The sequence below is a fragment of the Felis catus genome, chromosome D2, assembly GCF_018350175.1.
Source record: "Felis catus isolate Fca126 chromosome D2, F.catus_Fca126_mat1.0, whole genome shotgun sequence".
Taxonomy (NCBI): Eukaryota; Metazoa; Chordata; class Mammalia; order Carnivora; family Felidae; genus Felis; species Felis catus.
The window spans coordinates 53,126,599-53,149,865 of record NC_058378.1 but is presented as its reverse complement, the minus strand read 5'-3'; the positions used below and the strand labels follow the sequence as shown (position 1 = coordinate 53,149,865).

The 23,267-nt window shown below is 35.9% G+C and overlaps 1 protein-coding gene across 10 annotated transcripts in view; it reads right to left on the bottom strand.

Annotated features, from left to right (window-relative positions):
- EXOC6 (exocyst complex component 6) overlaps nt 1–23,267 on the bottom strand; it is a 228,911-nt gene that overhangs the window by 50,340 nt on the left and 155,304 nt on the right. For all 10 annotated transcript variants that reach the window (XM_019813545.3, XM_045040414.1, XM_045040415.1 and 7 more), the window contains one exon: nt 7,026–7,167. In XM_019813545.3, coding sequence (XP_019669104.2) covers nt 7,026–7,167 — 142 coding nt within the window. The remainder of the gene's footprint in view (nt 1–7,025; nt 7,168–23,267) is intronic.

Sequence of the window (23,267 nt, the reverse complement as noted above, 5' to 3'; positions counted from 1 at the left end):
CACTGCTTATTAAATAAAGTCCAAGCATTCAGGAGTCTAACTTTTTTCAGCCATATCTTCTAACGCTTTCATCATGCATCTTGTAGTCTAGTCACACAAGACTGTTTGAAGAGTCCCTAAGTGTTCTCTCACCACAGTGTTTTTGTCTATGCCATTCCCTCTGCTCAGAATGCCCTTCCCTGCTTTTGATGAAATCTTACTCATCCTTTAAGACCCAGTTCAAATTTCACTTCTATCACGGTCAATCTTCTCAACCCCATGGAGTGAAGAATTGCTCCCTCTCTACTACAATATATATTTATGTGAAGAATTGTTATTAAAAAATAACTGTTGGGGCGCCTGGGTGGCTCAGTCGGTTAAGCATCTGACTTCAGCTCAGGTCATGATCTCACGGTCCATGAGTTCGAGCCCCGCGTCGGGCTCTGTGCTGACAGCTCAGAGCCTGGAGCCTGTTTCAGATTCTGTGTCTCCCTCTCTCTCTGCCCCACCCCTGTTCATGCTCTGTCTCTCTCTGTCTCAAAAATAAATAAACGTTAAAAAAAAAAAAACTGTTATGTCCTATTGTAGTTATTTACATGTCTGTCTCCTCCCAACCAACCAGACTGAGATCTTTGAAGCTTCATTCATCCTGGATTTCCTAGTACATAACGGGTAATAGGTTCTCACTAAACATTTAAATAAATGAATCTTCTTATAAATCAGTTGACTTTACATGGGAAAAAAGTCAGATACAGATTGAAATTTTAGTGCAAGCCAGTTTAATTCACAAATATGTGTGTCATAAGGAATACTAGAAAAAATTGTTTAAAACAGTAAGTGAGCACAAAAATCACTGAGAAGTCTTTCACCACCAGAAAAATAAAACAAAACAAACAAAAACTAAAAGCACATGGTTGAATGATGACAGAAATTAAATTATTTCCATCTTCCTACTTCCCCAGCTTCAGTGAGATGTCCAGTGGTTTCTACCAGCAGACTAACACTCTGAGGCCTAGGAAATATAATGTTTTCACAAAGTAATGATGATGGAAAAATAAACACTCTGTTTTCTGATCAAACCCAATTAAAGGAAACTCTAATTCAGAATAAAGACCATTTTGATGCTTGTATTTCATGCTCACCTCCTATTGCTTAAATTCTTTGATGTAAGCCTCAAGTTGCCCAGGATCTCTGGTGGTTCATGGTCTCTAATTCCTGATCCCTACTACCTGAATTCCTTGGACTCTGGATCTCTTGCTAGTATAACACAGAGTAGTAAGATTTTATGTTAATCTCAAGAACGAGTCACTGTCTTTTAAGTAACAATTTCTGAGCATCTTGAAGAGAAAGTAATTACTATGAGTCTATATGGATTTATGAAGAATCGTAGTAGTATCATTTTCTTCTTTTAAAGGGTAGATTGATTGAGAAGAAAAATCCAAAGGTCGTTATTATCCCCATATGCAAGGTATCTGACAAACTTGCTCATTACTTTGAGCAAAACCATGAGTTAGGTTCAATTAGGGAATTAGTAACTGGCTGAAAAAAACCTCTTAAGATACTCATAAAATTCTGAATAATGGAAACAAGTCAATATGAAGGGCAGGTCCATATAATGTGGTACTCAAATTTTACTGTGCATCAAAATCACCTAAGAGTCCTATTTAAGGAGAAACTGCTGGGTCTGGTGCCCAGAGTTCCCAATTCAGCAGGTGGAACCCAAGAATTCACATTTCTAACAAGTTCTCAGGTCCTCACCTGGGGAACAGGTTCTGAGAACCACTAATGTACTGTAGCTCATGACATAGTTACATGGTTTTGTTCAACATTTTGCTAGTAGCCTCGTTAAATACATAAAAAGCATGATTACAAATCTGTGGATGATATTAAATTTTGATATAAAAAGATCTCAATAGGTTAGTTGTGGGACAAAACTTAAAATTTAATAGGGATAACTTTAAAATCCCACAACAAGTATAGGATAAGAAAACAGAGCTTAATAATCTCCCTCCCTCAAGAGCCAAAGTATAAGAGACCCTTAAAAACTTAGAACAAGCTGAGGGTTGATGGGGGGTGGGAGGGAGGGGAGGGTGGGTGATGGGTATTGAGGAGGGCACCTTTTGGGATGAGCACTGGGTGTTGTATGGAAACCAATTTGACAATAAATTTCATACATTGAAAAAATAATAATCTCCCTCTCCCCCCCTCTCAAGCACACACACACACACACACACACACGCATATAAAGAGAGGAAGAGAACGATACAGAGGTTTTAGAAGACTACAGCTTCAACAATAGAAGAGTATACTCTGGCAACCAAAATAGGTAATCGTAGTTTAGGTTTTATTAATAAAGTACAGATTATGGCACAATGTATTTGATAGTCCAACTGCAGATTATACTGGTTCTCCCACAACTGGGTATCTCTGTAGTCAACTTTGGGTACCAGACATTAAACAGAAGGTAGTCAAACCAGTTTGTTCAAAGAAGATGTTTGGATCTAAAATGGTATTACATAAGAACAGTAAGAGGAATTGTTGATGTCTGGCCTTCAGAAGATTTAGAAGGATGGAAGAGCAGTTTTCATATAATGGTCTTGTGGCTGAGGATTTGTTTTTTCTCTGTATGACCCTAGGCAGAACTGCCACATACAGACTGTATCGGACTGCTTACTACATACAGGTGTCCAGTTGAGGAGAGGAGAGGGGAGGAAGGGAAGGGCTCACATTTCACTTGATAAACCATGTGCCTTGGTGGGGGTTGAGTCCAGCTGGGAAAGGGGTGAACTTTTTCTAGTTCATATAAAAGGGACAACTCGAGAGGACCTTTTCCTTATAGTAGGGATCCCACTTCTAATTTGCACAAAGGCAGTGGTGACAGTAGCCAAGGTAGAACTAGCTCCATTAAGAGAAGTTGAGAGAAAGGGATTTCACCTCACTTTAAGAAACTGATAGAGGGGCGCCTGGGTGGCGCAGTTGGTTAAGCGTCCGACTTCAGCCAGGTCACGATCTCACGGTCCGTGAGTTCGAGCCCCGCGTCAGGCTCTGGGCTGATGGCTCGGAGCCTGTTTCCGATTCTGTGTCTCCCTCTCTCTCTGCCCCTCCCCCGTTCATGCTCTGTCTCTCTCTGTCCCAAAAATAAATAAAAAACATTGAAAAAAAAATTAAAAAAAAAAAAAAAAAGAAACTGATAGAGTGATGCATTATACGGAAACACATTTTCTGAAGAGTAGTTAATCCCCCAAACTGGATGTTCAAGGACTAGCTGGACAACTTCTTGGCAGGGTTATTTAGAGAGGATTTCAAGGTAGAGGAGTACGTGTACTTTATTACCAAGTGAGTGGTGAAACTCCATGATCTTTTAGGATTCCATGATCTTTTCTCCATGATCTTTTTAGGCTTTTAGGATTCTACATTTGAACTATATGTCTATCTTCTTTCTGATCCATACCCCAATTGATTCCTATGGTATCCAGATCCCTTCTCTTCACAAATCTATGATGCATTCTAGCCTTCCTCCTATCTAGCCAAATCCCTCTCCCCCTCTGCCTGCCCCAGTATGTAGAAAGCATACACACTGCATTCATACTGAAAACAAACCTTTTATCTTATCTTTTTTAAACTGTTTATTTATTTTGAGAGAGAGAGAGAGAGCATGAGCAGGGAGGGGCAGAGACAGAGAGGGAGAGACAGAATCCGAAGCAAGCTGGCCCTGTCAGCACAGAGCCTGATGCAGGCTCAGTTTAATGAACCATGAGATCATGACCTGAGTCAAAATCAAGAATGGAACGCTGAACTGACTGAGCCACTCAGGTACCCCTAAACTGTGTATTTAAAAAAACTGCTTTCTGGAGTGCCTGGCTGGCTCAATCAGTACAGCATGCGACTCTCAGTCTCCAGGTTGTGGGTTTGTGCCCTACGCTGGGTGTAGACATTACTTAAAAATAAAATCTTAAATTAAAAAAAAAAGAAAAGAAAAACAAGAAAAAGAAAATACTGCTTTCTTCCAGGTTTAAAAAAACAAAACTACTACTTAAAATGAAATGAAAACTTAATTCTCTTAATATATTCATTAGAAAAAAAGCTGTTTCATTTTTAAGTGATTTGTGAATCAGTCACTAAAAGTCATGATAGGGGGTACAGAAAGTCTCTTATGTCAGAAAGAGAGTGGAATATACATGGAAAATGTAATGTTGGTTTATATTTGTTCCATGAGTACTAAATGTATGATACTGTATTAAATAATGATTAAGTAATACATGATAAGTATTAAGGAGCAGTGCCAACCATAGGCATAATCCTAAAGAAAGCTGAATTATCTTGGGTGGTTTGTCTTTGAATTCTGGTCTCTCCCTTTCCATATCTATAGAGTCTGAACCTTGGCCCCCATCAGGCTGGGGGTTACCCTTCTTGTATTTGAACTCAGACTTCCTGAGTTATACCTCATACTTAGGATTCTTCTTGGTCTCTTCCAAGAGAACAGTGCTTTAAGAAAATATCAACAGAGGCACCTGGGTGGCTCAGCTCAGGTGAATGTCTGACTTCGGCTTAGATCATGATTTCGAGGTTTGTGTTCGAGCCCCGCATCGGGCTCTGTGCTGACAGCTCAGAGCCTGGAGCCTGTTTCGGATTCTGTATCTCCCTCTCTCTCTCTGCCTCTCCCCTGCTTGCGCTCTGTCTGTCTCTCTCTCAAAAATAAATAAACATTAAAAAAAATAAAAAAGAAGAAGAAACCATCAACATAAGAAGTTAACTGAAGGTAGAAACTATCCTATAGAAAGCAGAGAGGTACAGATTTGGGGGTTTATGTACCTTTCGGTAAGTAGAGCCAGGCTAGCCTTTTATGAAGAGGGAAGAGAACACAAGATCTAGATACCTAAAGATGCCTATCCAAACAGTAATTTCCATTTCTGAACAAAAATCTCAGAAGACATAACCAAATGCCAATAAAGGGTTGAACCACCCAATTATTCTGAATCCACATTCAAGATCTAATAACACAAAATGCCTAAAGCAATATTTATGTAAGATATTTACATATGTAATGTCATACTGGAATGATAACCTAAGATAACTTTTACAAAACTTTAAAAAAGAAATCAGGGGTGCCTGGGTGGCTCAGTCGGTTAAGCGTCCGACTTCAGCCAGGTCACGATCTCGCGCTCCGTGAGTTCGAGCCCCGCGTCAGGCTCTGGGCTGATGGCTCGGAGCCTGGAGCCTGTTTCCGATTCTGTGTCTCCCTCTCTCTCTGCCCCTCCCCCGTTCATGCTCTCTCTCTGTCCCAAAAATAAATAAACGTTGAAAAAAAAAAATCCTGTATAAAAAAAAAATCAGTTTCAAACTACTTGTAGAATGGAATAACAATTACTTTGAGCTTAGAAACTTGGGGGGAAAAGTGTTTTTTAATAAATATTTTTAAAATACAATATAAAAATATACATATTTTTTATTGTTTTAAATGTTTATATACTTATTTTTGAGAGAGAGAGGAGGGAGGGAGGGAGCAGGGGAGGGGCAGAGAGAGGGAGACAGAGAATCCTAAGCTGGCTGTGTGCTGTCAGCATGGAGCCCAAAGTAGGTAAGAACTCACAAACTGTGAGATCATGACCTGAGCCGAAATAGTCAGATGCTTAACCAACTGAGCCACCCAGGCATCCCTAAATACCATTTTTAAAATGATAGTTTTATTTTGAGAAAGATACATAATAAAGGTTTTCTAACTAGAGAAAATAGAAATGCTTTTTAGGAAAAGAAAATGAATGCTTCTCTTCCCTAAGGAAAAACTAATTTCCTTTTCCTTTGTGAATAAGCATCTCTTTTTTTTTTTTTTTTTTTTTTGAAGGGAATAGGTACGTTTTAAAAAAACTTTGGACTTACTTTTTGGGCTGATCTTGATCAAACAGCTTACATGATTATTCTTTTTAATATTAATTATGTTTTTCTTAGCAGAATGCCTTATACAGTGGGCAAATATTCAATAATTGTTGAAAAAAAGTCACTCTTGCTTCAGCTGCAAACTGCTGATCAACATCAGCAAATTATTGCAAAATTTGCCTCAGACAAATATTTTATAATCCTTCTTGTGCCCCACTGATTTCCAATTTATCAACAGTGGTGCCTGGCTGAATTGTCAACCAGAGACTTTCATTATTTAATCAGTGTACCATTCATTTGAAAGCAATGTTTGAAAATTGCTCTGTATACTTACATTCTTTATTTAAGGTTATAATTTAAGGTGATAGAACACACATCCAGAAGCATATATAAACAAGGCTAATAACCAAACAGCACATCTCGTTTTGAAGCAGACTGGCTAATGTCAACATTAGATTATAGAATCTGCTCACCTCTTGCCTACAGAAAACAGTGAAAAACAATGGCAAAGGTAAAACCTTAAAAAATTGGGGAGGAAATGAGAACCGAATATTCAGAATATAAAAGAAGCTTCATTTGGAATGTGGGGTCCTCAGATTATCTTTCCAGCAATTACTTAAAAAGCTACCTACCAGGGTGCCCGGGTGGCTCAGTCTGTTAAGCATCTGACTTTGGCTAAGGTCATGATCTCATGGTTCCTGGGTTGGAGCTTGCTTGGGATTCTCTCTCTCTTCCCCTCTCTCTGCCCCTCCCCAATTCGTGCTTTCTCTCTTTCTCAAAATAAACTTAAAACAAAAACAAAAACAAAAACTGCCTACCGATAAAGTAAGAATGACAAACTTAGAATGATTTCATTCATTTATGACCAATGTTAGGAGTGTCCTGGCAAGAATGACCAGAAAAAGGACTGAGGAGGAAAAGGAATCATTTTTCAATTATCCCAGTCTGTACTGCCACTTCAGTGCTTTCTAGATAGAGCTCTAGAGGCCCTAAACTGAAGCTGAGGTATTTTTCTCTTTCTGGAAAGAAGTCACTTCTAAGGCTGCTGAAAATCTCACTGATCCAGGCCTTTTCCCTCTTTTCTGAACTATCCTTCTATATACCATTTTTTTTCATATAATTTAAATATAGATTCCTAGAAATGCATGAGATTTAACCAGTAAGGTACTTACATTCACACTGTATGACATCTAAGTTAAACTGCTGAACGGCTCCCATGCTTATCTGTTTTAACTCACTGTCCAATAGCATCTGCATTAAGGATGTTGACAGATGCTGGCAGGCTGACATACAAGCAGTCTGGGCAACTTTCCCCTGTTTAAAACAAATAGCAAAAACAAAACATAAATAAGCAAATACGTAAACACAGAAATACACCATAAAGTATCAGAAAAATTATATACCTGACATTCTTTTTGTTGTCTTTTAGGGGGTACAACAGTGATTATTGGCCTTTCTATTTCTGTATTCTGAGTGGCTATGCTTTTAGCACAGGAATTAAAATTAATCTTGTTTACTTGTCCTCCTCAGGACATAAATATCATTGAAGTTCTAACTGCACTCAGGAAAATTAAAAGACAGGTAAAAAACACATGAATTATTATTTTAGACCTCTTGAAATGTCTCAAGTATTTTTAAAAATACACATTAAAATATGACAAGTTATCGTACTGACAGAACATTTTATTCATATAATGTTTTTTAAGCTTTCCTTCATATAATTAAAGCCAGAATAAAGTTAGTTAATAAACAATATAATTTCCTATTTAAACTGTGCCTAAAATTCAAAATATACTTTCAACCTTAAGTCCTTACTTCTAATCAGAACATGAATTTGTAGCATAGCTTCAATTAGCTCAGGGGGCTTACCTACCAACATGATTTCAAAATCATCTACAGACCTAAATTTAGTTTTAAAATCATCTGATAATTTAGAAATATATGGTTAAGTAAACTACAAATATTTGTGGTTTTGTTTCACATTTGTATCATTATAAAATATTTTCTACCATAATAGCTCCTAAAAACTACAGAAATTTTCCCTGATAGCCTTAATTAAGGCTACATGTTTCATCTCTAGATTACAAAGCTGAATCACATTACATCACTTTTAGTATAAATTGCTTCTTTAGACAGATTTCAATTAAAAGCTTAAAATAAATTACTATAAAGACTCTGTCCTGTATAGTTTTCCTTTCTAATACTGCTCCTAGTATTTCTGTCTTCAACCTACAACGATGTGATTTGGTGATGGACTAACTCCTGTGATAGGATTCAAAGATCCATGAATATGGTCAGAAATAATGACTTTTGGAAAATGTGCCATGTTTTGCCTCATCTGCATTAATAAATATTTACTCAGTGCTATTTGATAATTATTCTTTTCCTACTTTCACAAAGGCTAATCAAGTCATGAAAAAATCTCCTGAACATAAATGCTTCACTAAATTAGTACAGAAATGTTTTACACAGTTGATCTGTCAGGGAAGCAAGAAAGAACATAAATATATTTTTAAGATATTTATTAGAACATTTGTTCATTAAACTACACATTTAAAGTCAGGCTAGAAACAAGGCAATTTTTTTGAGTAAGTCTTTAGCATCTAGACACTATGCAGTGAAAAACTGTATCTAAAATGGAATCTCAATTTCTCAATCAAAAACGTAGAGATAAAAGCCAATGCAAACAATATATTTGACAGATACTGATGAACTGCCAAAAAGGAATGTAACAAACAATGCAAAACCCAGCATGCTTCAAGATCCCCCAAACCCAAGAGGAATTAGTCTGGGAGACATGCAGCTCCATTCCCCAAGCACCATAATATCAATATGAATGGGAGGGGGACAAAAACGTAGAAAGAGGAGAAATCAATGGCATGTAATTTAATTATAATGTAACAGGCTTGACAATACTTAACAGGAATGTAATTTTGACCCAATGGAACAACTACTGCATTTTAGTTTCATGTACTTCTCCATCCAATCAGCTCCATGTTCTACTTATGTTGCCGCTATAATATACTAACTGCAAAACAGATTAATAAATTGCCCCCCTAAATTACTATTATATTCATTTCATAAGTAAACACACTGTACAAGGTAAGTGGTATAATTTTAAAGTGATACTTAAAATTCAACATGGGTTCTGACGGTACAAATGACTATATAACAATAGTACTGGAGCCAAAAATGATGGTAAGAGTACAGAAATACAGGCAGCTATTCCATAAACTTAGTGGAAATAGATAACGAAAACACACACACACACACACACACACACACACACACACACACACGTGCACGTGCGTGCTAATTTAACTTTTTGTTTAAACAACATACGTAATAATAAAACCCTAATACTAAATTTCTTCTGATTAAACATATTAAATACAGGCTTATTGTTCTCAAAGATACAAGATTAAAGTATTTGTAAAATATTTTATAAATCTTCAAATGAAGTAAGTTCTTTTTATAGCCCCAAATTAAAGTTGATATAAAAGGTTTGGATTCTGTAAGTATTTTAAAAGTTCTATAAGATTATACATTTTAAAAAAATGTTTAATTCCTAACCATAAAATGTGCACAAATATTCATAAATTTCCATCTATTACTTATATTTAGAGCGAAAATGTTTAATGTTCCAAATATTTATACACCCAAAAAATACCTATGGCAATTCATTTCTGATGTAGCCCTTGTACATTTGGCATAAACAAAACACCCCTTTCTGAACATTACTATTGTTTTTATTGACATTCTTATAATATTATCGTTTTCTAAAACAAAAATAATCTAAGTACTTTTGCAATGAACAATCTTTAAAAACTAGCCTGTTTCATTAGAGATGCTCTGTTTTTTAACAAACAAAACCAAAATAATAAATTTCAAGCACCTAGAAATTTCTGCTGCCCTCATCTGAAAAATTAATTGCAACTACTATTAACATTTTCTTTCTCTTTAACACAAAGTTCAACAAGTAAGTAAAAACACCTGCCAAACTTTTAAAGGTAACTACTTTTTTACCCTCCTCTAACATTTTGCTGAAAAACAACTTGCAAAGAGAGAAAACCCTTAGACAAACTTCTTATATTTCAAAGGAACTTGTAAAAGAGAATCTGCTGACATATTAGATCCTTTTTGCATTACCCAAAAGCTTTTCTTCTAAGAACAATTGTGGTAAGGAGACATTTGGCTCCTAGGAAATTCCCAAAGGGTCAACCATATGCATCCTTCCATGGCACCTTCACAGCGCTGCTTTCTAGATCCATGTCTCAAAAGCAGCTTTCATCATTTACTTGTGTGTCAGTCAATATGATTTATGGACTGCATTCAACAAAGTCAAAGCATATAGAATGAGAAATATGACTACAATCTGCTAATTTGTTTTGTATTGAGCCACTTAAGAGTCAAAGACCTGATGTCAGACTGAGACCAGCAACACAATTAACCAGTCGGTGACAGATTCATCCATCCTCCCTGCCAGGCTGTGCCAATCAAAGACAGCATGAGGCGACATTCGGTGAAATCAGTAAGAAAACTCATTCTCTAGGCAACCTATGTGAGACCTTGATTGACACTTTTTGAATTTAGTTTGTGGAACACAGCCACTCTTTACCCAATAGTCCCTCACTGCAAGCTGTGAAATAAGGCTTTTAATGCCAATCACAGGAACAATAAACCACAAACCACCAACCCTCAGTTTAAAAGGAATCAAGAAAACACATCTGTTTGTATGTCAAGCCAAATTTCTAAAATAATTTACTATTATAGATTAGGCTAAAGATACTCCATTTCCTTTGAAACACCGCAAAACGACATGGTAACAAAAATACAACACATTTTATTAGATTATGGCTCAAAACTGTTTTGGTTTCAAAGTCATGTTTTGATAGATCTACTCTGATATAATAATAGGAGAAATGTAGAATACTTAAAAACTAATTTGACACATTTAAATTTTCATTTGAAGTTTTCATTTCTGTCTCACCATTCTCTTATTTCAAAGATCTAATAAAAAAAGAAAGGTTTGATTTCAACAGTAATTATTTGAAAGCATTTTTCAATGCTGCTTTCATTCTCTCTCAACTACATGTAACATAAAAATGTGCTCTTGAAATCACAACCATTCTTTCTGTATTGGTCTCCCTTCCTTAAAGATCCCAGGAGAATCCATTTTACTCTATTTATATTCCCACAAAAGGTCAACTTTGCACAATAAACTACTTTTTTATTTAAGTAAAAAGAAATATATAGACTCAAAAATATTGTGCATTGCATTTATTGTTCTTTAAATTGATAGCAGGTTTTGTTTTAAAAGGTTACATAACTCTTGTCAGAAAAAAATGGAAAACTGAAGTAAAATCATGGTCAATTTGAATATTAACTCTAACACTGGCAACAGAACTTATTAACTAATTCTGATTCTGTATGGCTTTTTACAATTATTTAAGTTATTAATTTTTTAAGTTGTTTAAAGTAAAGCAGTAAAATATTGCCATATTATTCCAAATCACTGCCTCTCTGTTTGCTGCATAAATTTCAGTTGAAACTGTGAAACAGTCTTTTCAAAGGAAAGGCAAAAGAGAAAGGGAAGTATTGATGAATTGGTCAGTCTCCCAAAGAGCCACAATGCATAGCCTTTTTAAAAACTAACAGACCAGAAGAGTGAAGTCTTTCATCAAATGTGAAGTAAACACTAAAATTAGAAATAAATTCCTAATTGAAATATGAGAAAATATGTCTAGTTGAAAAGTAGACATTTTAACTTAAGAAATTTATTATTCTTCCATTTTATATAAGAACCACTAATCTAAAGTTTTACTATATAAAATTACATCTTGCTCATATGTAAAGAATGTATTAAATAAATCATGAAAAAACATACCTAAAACATTAGAATACATGAAAATTTCCCCAAGATGACTTCACAAATGCACAAAGATTCTTCTAGCTCCTAAAATAGGCTTCTGTCTGAACACTGTAATACTGACATATAGAACACTGAAATGTCTCAGATTCCCAATAATACAGAATGGGTGAGTTAGAAAGGCTTAAATATCAAGATGAATTCCTTCAGTGAGTTTTAATAACTTTATAACACTATCTTGAAGACAGATTTTTGAGATTATGCCAAAAACATTCATAGTTCTATCAAAATATACTCAACTCTAAACACCTCCAACATTCTCCAAAATACCTTTGACACCTCTATAGTCTTCTCATACCCTTTCTATCTCCCCCTAAAGTAGCTCTAGCCCCAAAAGAGTTGGTTCTCACATCAGTTAACCATAATCCCATAGTGAAGTAGGAATTCCCATTCTCCCTTTTCTGACTTTTCTCCTCCTAACAAATCCCAATCATAAGGATATGAGACTGTAACATAAATGCTTGCTCTTGGGAACACACACATACACACACACACACACACACACACACACACACACACACACACAGAGAGATTAAATAGAACACAATCATTTTAAAGTTGGGGGAAAAAATTCCGCAAACTGGGAAAACTTTAGGATAGCTGTAATACATGGCTATTTCTCTTTCATTCAAAACTTCCTATAGGGCTCATCAAACTTTGGTGGCCTTTTATTATTTTATGTTTTTAACATTTTTTCATTTTTGAAAGACAGAGAGAGACAGAGCATAAGTGGGGAGGGGTAGAGAGAGTCACACACACACACACACACACACACACACACACACACACACACACACACACAAACCAAAGCAGGCTCCGGGCTCTGAGCTGTCATCACAGAGCCCGACGCAGGGCTCAAACTCGTGGACCGTGAGATCATGACCTGAATTGGACGCTTAACCGACTGAGCCACCCAGGCGCCCCTAATTTAAAAAAAAAAATCTTCTGAGCATGGCCTTAGATGATATGCAATATCTTGATTTTTAGCTTTCTGTAAATATTATCGTTGATGTCATGACATCTTCCAACTCATTCTATCTTTAATAGGTAGAAAGAGAATGCAAAGGCAAACAAAGCAGTAACGGTCCAGAAAAGGTCAAGGTTTTGAAGAAATGCCTCTGCTTCCAAGCAATTGATAACATCAGAAATCAAGATAAAATGGTGAAAGCTGCATGCACTTTTGCCCAGACTAGCAAGAAGAGGAAACTAGTTTATGCTGTGTGGGAGCTGACAGGGATTATTTCTAACTCTTAAGCCTACTTGATAATAACAAATTGGGCAGTTAAGCATATGTTTAAGTAGGGAAACAATAAAATATTAAGGCTCTATAACTTTTCTCACTTGGCAACTGTAAGGAAAGGGAAGTTAAAGATGCGCTGTAATTTTCCCTGTGAAGACTGGGTACTATGACTAAGCCACAGAATTTAAGAGTGAAACAATGAAGCATCCCAGGAAGTGTTTTAATAACAGCTCTGTGATAGCAGAGCCATATCTTCATTTCTTTACATAAGCACCCAGCTCAGAGTATAAGGGCTATTTAATCATTAAAATGTACTCGTCTGTAATCCCAATACAATTTAAATTTGCAAAGAAGTTGCCAGAATCACTAACACGTTAGACAATATAAGTTGTTTCCACATGGCCATTAGTAAAATGGAAAATGTCAGTCAAGCCAACTGACTCTCTCTTATTAACATATGTAGGTAGGTGGCTGACTATCATAAATGCAGCCACATATACACAAGGATAGCTGAGAGCAGACTTTTGTCATCCAAGGATTTAAATTTAGGTTTTGACCTTTTAAGAATCTGAGAGTCCAGTGCAAGTAGGGCTTAATTTGATGAGGCACACATTTGAATAATATACTCTGTGAAACTGGGTATGGGTGGGGGTGGGGAGGGTGATAATCACTGGGAGACTGACTGAATGCACTCAATGCAAAGTCTCAACCTTCGAACTCTGTGGCTTTGCTGTCTTCTGTTAGTTGACATGGAAACATAACTCTTGTTAAGGTCTACACTTTTCAGGTACATTTTATAGCACTTTCTGAAAGAAATTACATGGCATAGCAGTATTCTCAAATTTGAATATTCTCAAAGTTTTGGGGTATACTCATTCAGAACGTCAAGGGCTTTCTGAATAGGTAATTTCACTGGGCTAAGTCTTAGACTGCGGGAATGGGGTTGGGGTAGATACTGTCAGATTCACTTCTAGTTGAGGAAGTACCTGGAAATGGATTTTTTAAAAGAGTAAGGGAAATGTATCAAGTGAAGGGAGGTTATATATTTAAAACAAGACAAAATCTATACAAAGTGGGAGGGACTGATCAAGGTAAGTGATCACATTAAGTTTTTTCTAGATTGTCATTTGCAAGACAATCTTGCAAATGACATTCAATGATACTCTGAGAGTATCTACAGTATGCCTTTCCAACTGCTCCCTTCTTGTTTCCAAAGAATTGACAAAGGCTTTTAATCTCAATGCTACCGTCTAACACACTGATTTTCATAAGTAGAAAGATTTAAAACAACATGACAGCTTTCCTACAATACCTAAGGTCTCCTGAATGAAAGAAAAGGAAGTGATTAAAATGTTGCTGGCCCTCTGAATTCCTTCCCCGTATGTAATATTTGTCTGCACATGCTCTTTTGGTGGGATTTTCCAAAGGCCAACCTCCTTACTTTTTGTATTACAGTAACTTACATACTCTTTCTATAAGTATGTATCAGCATCTTGGCCTGCTGAATTTTGTTACCTCTGACCTGCAAACATACTGTAAATATAAATGCACCAAAGCTGTTCCACCTTTCCCATCAGCTCTATCCTCATCCTTTTCCATTCTTGTTAGGCTCCATACAGGGAAGTAAAAAGAAAAGCAGGCTCTTTGGCACCACTAGATAGGGGCTCGCACAGGAAACCTCTGACTTCATCTTTCCCTATCGTCTCCTATCTTTCTCTTCAAGGGATCTGACCTCCTTTTTGCTGTCTTTATCTGCTCACGATAAAAACATAATTCTAACTCATACATTCTCTTATTTGCAGATTTTATTCCTTTTTCTTCTTCCCTGATTTCAACTTTTATCCATTTAACTTTGGAGAACAAATGATCTTTTGTATTTTTCTTTCTATTGTGGAATACAAGTTAAAGGGGAAGATACCATTTGCATTCCTAGAACTTTACCATTGCTATCTGCAACAACTTAATTAACTTTCTAAATTTGAATTCTCTGTTGTCATCTGGTAGTAAAACGGTCAGATATTGCATTTTCATTTGTTTTTAGTACTAAATCTTCCTGTTCAGAATGGCACTTTGCTCATAAAGCCAGCACCAATGATCTAGTCTATTTCATTGATAGTTATTAAAGAATAAAGTTATAGGTTATTTGTAAGTGTGCATATGTATGATGCACATGCCTATACATACATTTAGTCTATGGGCTGAGAATAATCCATTCCAATTATTTACATTTATATCTCACTGATCTGTTACTTATTGGTTAGGTCATGAGTTCTTTCCTAATCCACTAGCTTTCTACTAAATCTCTCATGCTGTTTCCTTCTAAACTAAAAGCCCTCTGTTACTATTACTTCTTCCAATTATGTCCTGAATCAAACTGCTATTTTCTAAACTTTTGACAGCAGAAATTATTTAAGTGTGCTATGTTATATACACACATAAGACTTACAACTTAATTGCAATTAAATCTCTTACCAAGATTAGCCAGCATCAACTTAGTAAATACTTAAAAGGATTAAAGTTATAAAATTCAAGTACATTAATTTTCAACTAAAAAGCAAGATTCTCTTTTTCCCCAATTAACTTGTATTAGTGAAAATCATTTAACTATTTTATTACATTAACAAAAAGCCTAAAAAAAAATATAGTGGTGCCTAGCTGGTTCTGTCAATGGAGCATATGACTCTTGATCTCGGGGTCATGAGTTTAAGCCCTACCTTGGGTGTAAAGATTACTTAAAAATATATGTATTAAAATAAAAAAGCTTAAAAAATATAAATTCCATTTGTAAGAGTGGATTTTAATGGTTTTCAACTTTTTCATTTACATGCTTTCTCAAGGTTCTTTAATTCTCTCCAATGAACTGATGACTGTCAATGGTTTGTTCTAGTTGATTTTGTGTACTTGGAATTAACTTATTACATAAAGTATGGAAATGGGTATCAAAAATGCCATTAGAATACCTGCTTTATCATCAGAGAAAGAATTATCTCACATTAAGTAACTTTTTCAAAACACTGGACATTCAAGTGTCACACCTTTTAAAATTTCTCATGCAAATTTATACAAAACTGACCCCAAAATCTATTGCTGACTTCTTAAATAGATGATAACAATTTGAGCATTTTGGATTTTTTTTTTTTTGGATAACAGGGTTAGTATCACTTCGGAACATCACTTCTGTATTTTGAACATGCATATGACTTATCTGCAGGAAATCTGTTAGCAAGCTTAGTAAGTACTTAACAATTACTATAGCAAATGAAGAAAAAGTTGAAGTGAAAGCTTGAAGGTCTGTCCCTTCAATGGGACGAAGTACTTGTCCTTAGTGCTGGGAATTCACAACAGTTATTTTGGTGCTATCATGTCTTTTATTTTGTTTCAATCACTGCTCAACTTATAGGTGTGAAGAGAGTTGTAGTTTGAATTAACATGTTATTCTTTCATGGAGATGTGCAAGGAAAGAGTAAACATACAAATATTTCTAACTGCTACTGAAACCACCTTTATCAAATAACTTTTGTATAGACATTTTCAAAATTTTTGCCTATGAATAAGGGTACAAACTTTCTCTTCAAAACTAGAAAGTATTCTATATTTGACAAATAAATTCGATTCAAAAATTCTGATTTTGCAGTATGCTTTTTATATTCCTTATGTGTACAAGAAAATTGCTTTAACAACAGACCATTTCTTTACTATTTCTCTCATATTAATTTAAAAAATACTTATTAAGCACTTCCTCTGTGTAAAATATTGTTTAGGCGCTACAGAAGATATAATGAGTGGATAACAGTTCCTGACACAAAGGGATTAAATTCTAATAGCAGAGAGAAGGCAAGACTTCAAACAGCTATAGTAGAGGACAAAATATAAACAGTACTGTAAAAGTGGGACAAGTATCCACATAAGGTTAAGTGGAATTAGCAAATGCTTCGTGAAAGAGGTAGCATTAAAGATGCTTTTGGAAGAGATCCAGGAGTTTTAAAATTATAAATGAAGCCAATGTAGAAAGTAAAAGACAGATCCAGGACACTGGATTTTCCACTTTGAATGCCCATATTGAGTAATGGTCAGAAATGTATCTGGAAAGAGGCTGAGATAATTCCTTTTTGTTAGCCTGTGAAATTTTTACTTTAGGTAAGCAAGAGACCTTGAAGCTTTTCAACAGGGAAATGTGATTAGACTGTACTCTAGAAAGAATAATCTAGTACAGGTATGTGTGATGAACTGAAGTAAGGAGAAACTACTGGCAAAGACTAATTAGAAAATAATTACAATCATCAAAATTTGAATTTTGATAACAGGAATAGGAACAGAAAGGTTAGGAACATTTTAAATTTCAAATGCTAGATGAGATTTTTTAAAGGTAAGAACTTTTAATATCTACACATTCAAAAAGTATTTATGAGTTCTTACTCTGGCCATTGAGAGCTCACAACTGGAGGTCAAAAGAAGAAACACAGTAAAACGCAAAATATGATGAAGCCATGAAAAAAGGTGGAAGCTAAGGCAATTCAGGGGAGCAATACTGGGTTTGTAGTGAAAAAGAAAAATGTGCACTTGGTCATGAATCATACTGCGTTATGCACTGAGATAGATTTCTACAAGTGGATTTTGGGATAAGGTCTGTAGAGAAAAAGCACTCAGGAAAAGCATAAACAGTCTTAAAAGCAGGTAATTATAACAGCTAGTATTTTTTGAGTGCTTATTATATGCCAAGTGCTTTTCTAAGTACTTTATGTATACTATCTCATTTAACCCTCACAAAAATCTATAGGGCATATACCCTTACAGCCCTCACTTTATAGATGAGGAAGATATCTACAAATTGTGCCCTGTCATGCAAGGGGTGACCACAGAGAGGTTTTCCAAAGCACTGCACTCACCACAGATGCAACCATAATACTAACTTTCACAATCAAGTCCCAGGGAATCCTCCTCTTTCACCAAAATAACTATTACCTTCAAATGTAGGTTTCCACAAAACTACAAACATATGAAAAATATTGACAAGATAATTAGAATTTACCATAGATAACCAGGCAGAGAAAAATAAGCCTGCAGGAGGTTCACTACTATCCAATTCACATGCTAGCTTTGGCTTGCATTTACTTACCGGCATGGCTGCATGATCATTGCTGTTAGTCTAAGAAGGAAATCAGCCAGGAAATCAGATAAAAAAGGAAAATGTATTCCAATAGTAGCAGAGGCAGTGTTTAAAGTAACAAAATACACTACAAAACAAGCAAGCTGGCTCTGTGTGTTTGCTATAATTTAAAAACATTAATTTATTGCATAAATGTGATCATTTTGAAGATTTGTATATTAATTTTCACATCTATGCCAATCAGATAAATCCTCTTCCAAACTTCTGTTTAGCTAATCAAGTCGTCAGCATTAAAATACCAAGGGGGTACCTGGGTGGTTCAGTCAGTTAAGCGTCATACTCTTGATTTCAGCTCAGGTCATGATCTCATGGTTCATGAGATCGAGCCTTGTGTTGGGCTCTTGCTGACAGCTTGGAGCATGCTTGGGCTTCTCTCTCTCTCCCTCTCTCTCTGTCTCTCCCCTGCTCGTGCTCTCTCTCTCAAAAATAAACTTAAAAAAATATATTTAAAAAAACTCCAACGTGCTAAATACTAAATTTGCTGAACTGTCAACTTTAGAAAACACCAACTCTTTGATAGGGTTCTTTGCTATAGAGCAGCTGTTCTCAAATTTTAATTTAAAAATGCTGATTCCTAAGCTGAGAAAATTTTAGTGCATTTAGGTCTAGAGCCAGCACTGGAATCTGAATTATTGACAAGTATCTCTTCCTGTAGGGAGCTTGGATGGCTCAGTCGGTTGAGCATCCAACTTCAGCTCAGGTCATGATCTCGCAGTTCAGTTCAAGCTCTGTGTCAGGCTTTGTGCTGACAGAGTGGAGTGTGCTTCAGATTCTCCGTCTCCCTCTCTCTCTGCCCCTCTCCCTGATTGCACATGCATGCTCTCTCCCTCTCTCTTAAAAAAATAAACATTAAAAAAAATTTAGAAGTATCTCTTCCCACAGATGATTTTCATACAAAAAGAAATAAAATGTCCATTTCTGCAGACACACACGAAAACTATACTGAATATATGATTCTGAAGATGCTTAGAAAGGATAAGCCACTATGCTTCCGCATAATCTGCCACTATAGCACAAAAGAAAATACTCAAGGAAAGATGGCACACTAAATTATCTTATAACTATTTAAATGTATTTTCTCCCCAAAAAGTGAGTAACAAGTCAAAACAAAAACGAAATCATTGGTCTCAATTTAAATATATATAAGCTCCCACTGAAGTTCTGTACCAAATATACAGTACTACCTTGTTCCTCTAAAATATTAGGGATTAAATTAATTAAATATTAATTCCTTAAAATAATAAAGATTAATAAAATTAAACTAAAATTGCCTTAAATACTATTTTTTTAAATTATCTAATTTACTTTTCAAATTCCACTAATAAACTATATAATATTTAAGCACTACTTTTTAAAAGAAGAAGTATTTACCCTGAAACATGGATTTAACTTTATTATATTAAACCAATGAAATTCAAAATCTGTTTATTGGTGGTAGCTAAACATCTGTGTGGGAAGCTGTCCTCTTCACCAAACACATTATGAATAAAAAACATTACAAGCAGGAATGGAGGAACAGGCAGATAGATCATTCTAATTAACCCCAGTAAGCAGTGGGCTGGCAACTATGTTAGCCAGACAATGCCTTCTTCTGGAAGACTGGACTAGACTCTAGATAATCTCTAAGTCCTTTCTAGATTTAACTTCCAATAAAAGTCAGGCAACAACATTTAACATTAAAACCACATAAGTCATAGGACTTATGTTTTCATCATAGTTCATACCATATCATTTTTATGACTTACAGGTAACAAATCAGATCAATGTGATTCATTACCATTATAGATTTTTTTTAATTAATACCCAAATAAGTAAAACCAATTTGTAAGCATGTATGTGTGTGTGTGTGTGTGTGTGTGTGTGTGTATATATATATATATATATATACATATATATATATATATATACACATGGTTATGTTTTCACTTGTAAAATGTATTCAAAGCTGCCTATGCCACAATTTAAAAACTACAATCTGTATTTTTAATACAATTCTTTCTGGTGTCACGTGAAAGAGAGGGCGATTAAAACCTCTGATTGTATAGTTGACTATTAAAGCTCTCCTTTACAATTTTCAGTCAAGTAAAAGGACATGTGAACCCATATACTTAACTCAGAAAAAAGTTTGAACCAAAGAATAAAAAACATAAAAGGGTAGGGCTGAAAGAGAAAATAAAGTGCCAGAATGAATAAATCTATGTTTAGCTTGGGACTTTACATCTGCATGAAATAATGATGCTTAGAAACATAATATTATATACAAGGACCTTAGAGATGATCTAATCCAATCATATTACTTCAAAGAGAAGGAGGCAGGTTGTTCAGAATCAAGATGGTAGACTAAGTTAATGTTTTTGCTTCCCATCCACTCTGAGATACAAGTGAAATAAAAAGCACAGAGCTGTGAAAAGGAATAAATGTTTAACAGTGGAGAAAATGAAAGTACTTGGGGGAATTCATAAAGGGGTAAGACACTGCCCATTATATGCTAACAGGAACTACAGTGGAACTGAGAGCCAGCTGTGTATTAGAGTTCAGAGATGGCAGGCATGAGAGAGGATGGAAATGAAAAATGGGATGGAAAAATAGGGAAGGAAACTGAAGATTTCTCACACACTGTGCCAATGATCCCTTACCTACAGAGCATGGTCAATTTTCATAATGAAAGAACATTTAGGGGACAGCTGAGGCTTCTGGTATACGTGGAAAGAAAGAGAGAGGGAAGGAAAAAGAAAGGGGGAAAGAAAAGCTCTGCTCATTCTGGCCTAGGGCAGTGATAATAGAAAGAAAGGCAGAGAAGGCTACATAATTTAAGAAGCTCAGTGCAAAAGGTAAATGTGGAGCCCTTTGTTCAAAAATTATTAAGAACCGCAAGAAGACAATAGCTGAGCACCAAATCACATGCAGGGGCCTTCTAAACTCAAGATCCATGCAACTTCACAGGTCACACATCTATGAAGTTGACCCTAAAGAGAAGAGGCCAGAATCTCATGGTTAGCTCCACACCTCCTCACTCTAAGAGGAATCCTAGGCAAAATTAACCCCATTTTTTAAAGTTTTTACTTATTTATTTTGAGAGAGAGGGAGAATCCCAACAGGCTCCCCACTGTCAGCATGGAGCATAACGCAGGGCTTGATACCATGAACCGTGATATCATGACTTGAGCCAAAAGATACTTAACTGAGACTGAGCCACCCAAGTGCCCCGAAACGACCCCCAATTTAAAAAAATTCCCAGTCGATTTCTACTCAGGGGAAAAGTTTACCAAACAATAGGGTACTTACACAGTAGCAAAGTAAGCTCATGTTAGTTCTCCAGGCCTTCTTTTTTTTTTTTATTTTTTAAAAATGTTTTATTTATTTTTGAGACAGAGAGAGACAGAGCGTGAGCAGGGGAGGGGCAGAGAGAGAGGGAGACACAGAATCTGAAGCAGGCTCCAGGCTCTGAGCTGTCAGCACAGAGCCTGATGAGGGGCTTGAACTCACAAACCATGATATCATGACCGACCCGAAGTTGGACACTTAATCGACTGAGCCACCCACACGTCCCCAGGGACTCTTTATTAAAAGAGAATGAACAAAATGAAGAAACAAAAAAGTATTCAAGGGTAATTAGATAATTTAAGAAACTGAAAATATCTATCAAAAAAAAAACCACCTTCTAATACTCAGGAAGAGTTGAAAGATAATATATCCATTTTTTTTAAGAATAGTACTCTATGACAGAGGAACATTAAAAAGAGAAGTGCTTCACTAGAAATTAAAAGTTAATAAAATATTCTACAGAAGGACTAAAAAACAGAATTGGGAAAATCTCCCAAAACAGAACACAAAAAAAGATAAAGAGATAGGAAATGAAGGAGAGGATAAAACACATAAAGAACTGCTCTGGGAATTCAAACATCTAACTAAATGATTTCAGGAAAGAGAGGACAGGAAATGGAAGGAATAAAATTATCTAAAAAATAATTATCAGGCACAAAGCCATTCAACCTAGAATTAGATAACCAGCTAAACTATCAATCAAACATAGGACAGAAGAAGATATTTTATGATATGCAAGGACTGAAATAGGAGGAAGTTATTGAGACAGCTTAGCAAACCAACCAGTGAGGCAACAAAAACATGTGGAATCCAGGAAACAGTTCTCTACCCAGAGATCAGAAAAGGAAAATGTCAGGTTAACAGCTACATAGCAATTCTACCAATTCCAGAGAGCAACTGGTATAAATTAGAAGACAAAGGCCTCTGGAGGCACCTGGGTGGCTCAACAGATTGAGCATCCACTCTTGATTTCTGCTCAGGTCATGATCTCCCGGTTCGTGGGTTCGAGCCCTGCATCAGTGCAGAACTTCCTTGGGATTCTCTCTGTCTCCCCTGCCCCTCCCCTGCTCTCACTCTCTTCAAATAAATAAACAAATAAACTTGAAAAAGAAAAAGACGACAAAGCCTCTGTAGTCAGAAGATGGATGAAGAATTAATAAAGCGAAAGGGTGGGGGGACTCATACCTTTATCTTACATAGAATTAAGATACCGACTAAAGCAGGGGTGCCTGGGTGGCTCAGTCAGTTAAGCGTCCAACTTCAGCCCAGGTCACAAACTCACAGTTTGTGGGTTCAAGCCCCACATCGGGCTCTATGTGGACAGCTTAGAGCCTGGAGCCTGCTTCAGATTTTGTGTCTCTCTCTCTGCCCCTCCTTTGCTCATGCTCTCTGTCTACCAGAACTGAATAAACATTAAAAAAATAAAATAAAAAAAAGATACTGACTAAAGTAGAGGAGCAAGAAAATAGGAATATAATTATTTTATATAAAGAAACAATAAATAGAAGAAATAAAAACACAGTATAACAATCAATGGGAGAAATAGGGGGAAAGGAGATGTTGCTATGCACACACCTATCTTTCATAGTAAGGAATCACTAGATAGTCTCTATCTTTTATTAAGATAACCACCAGAAGAAATAAAAACATATGGTGAAAAACGGCAGTCTGGGAGAGTGGGACGAGGTGTCAGGAAAGAGCAAGGAGAGTGGCTATCTTCCATCCCAAATTCTTCTGGACTATTTGACTCATTT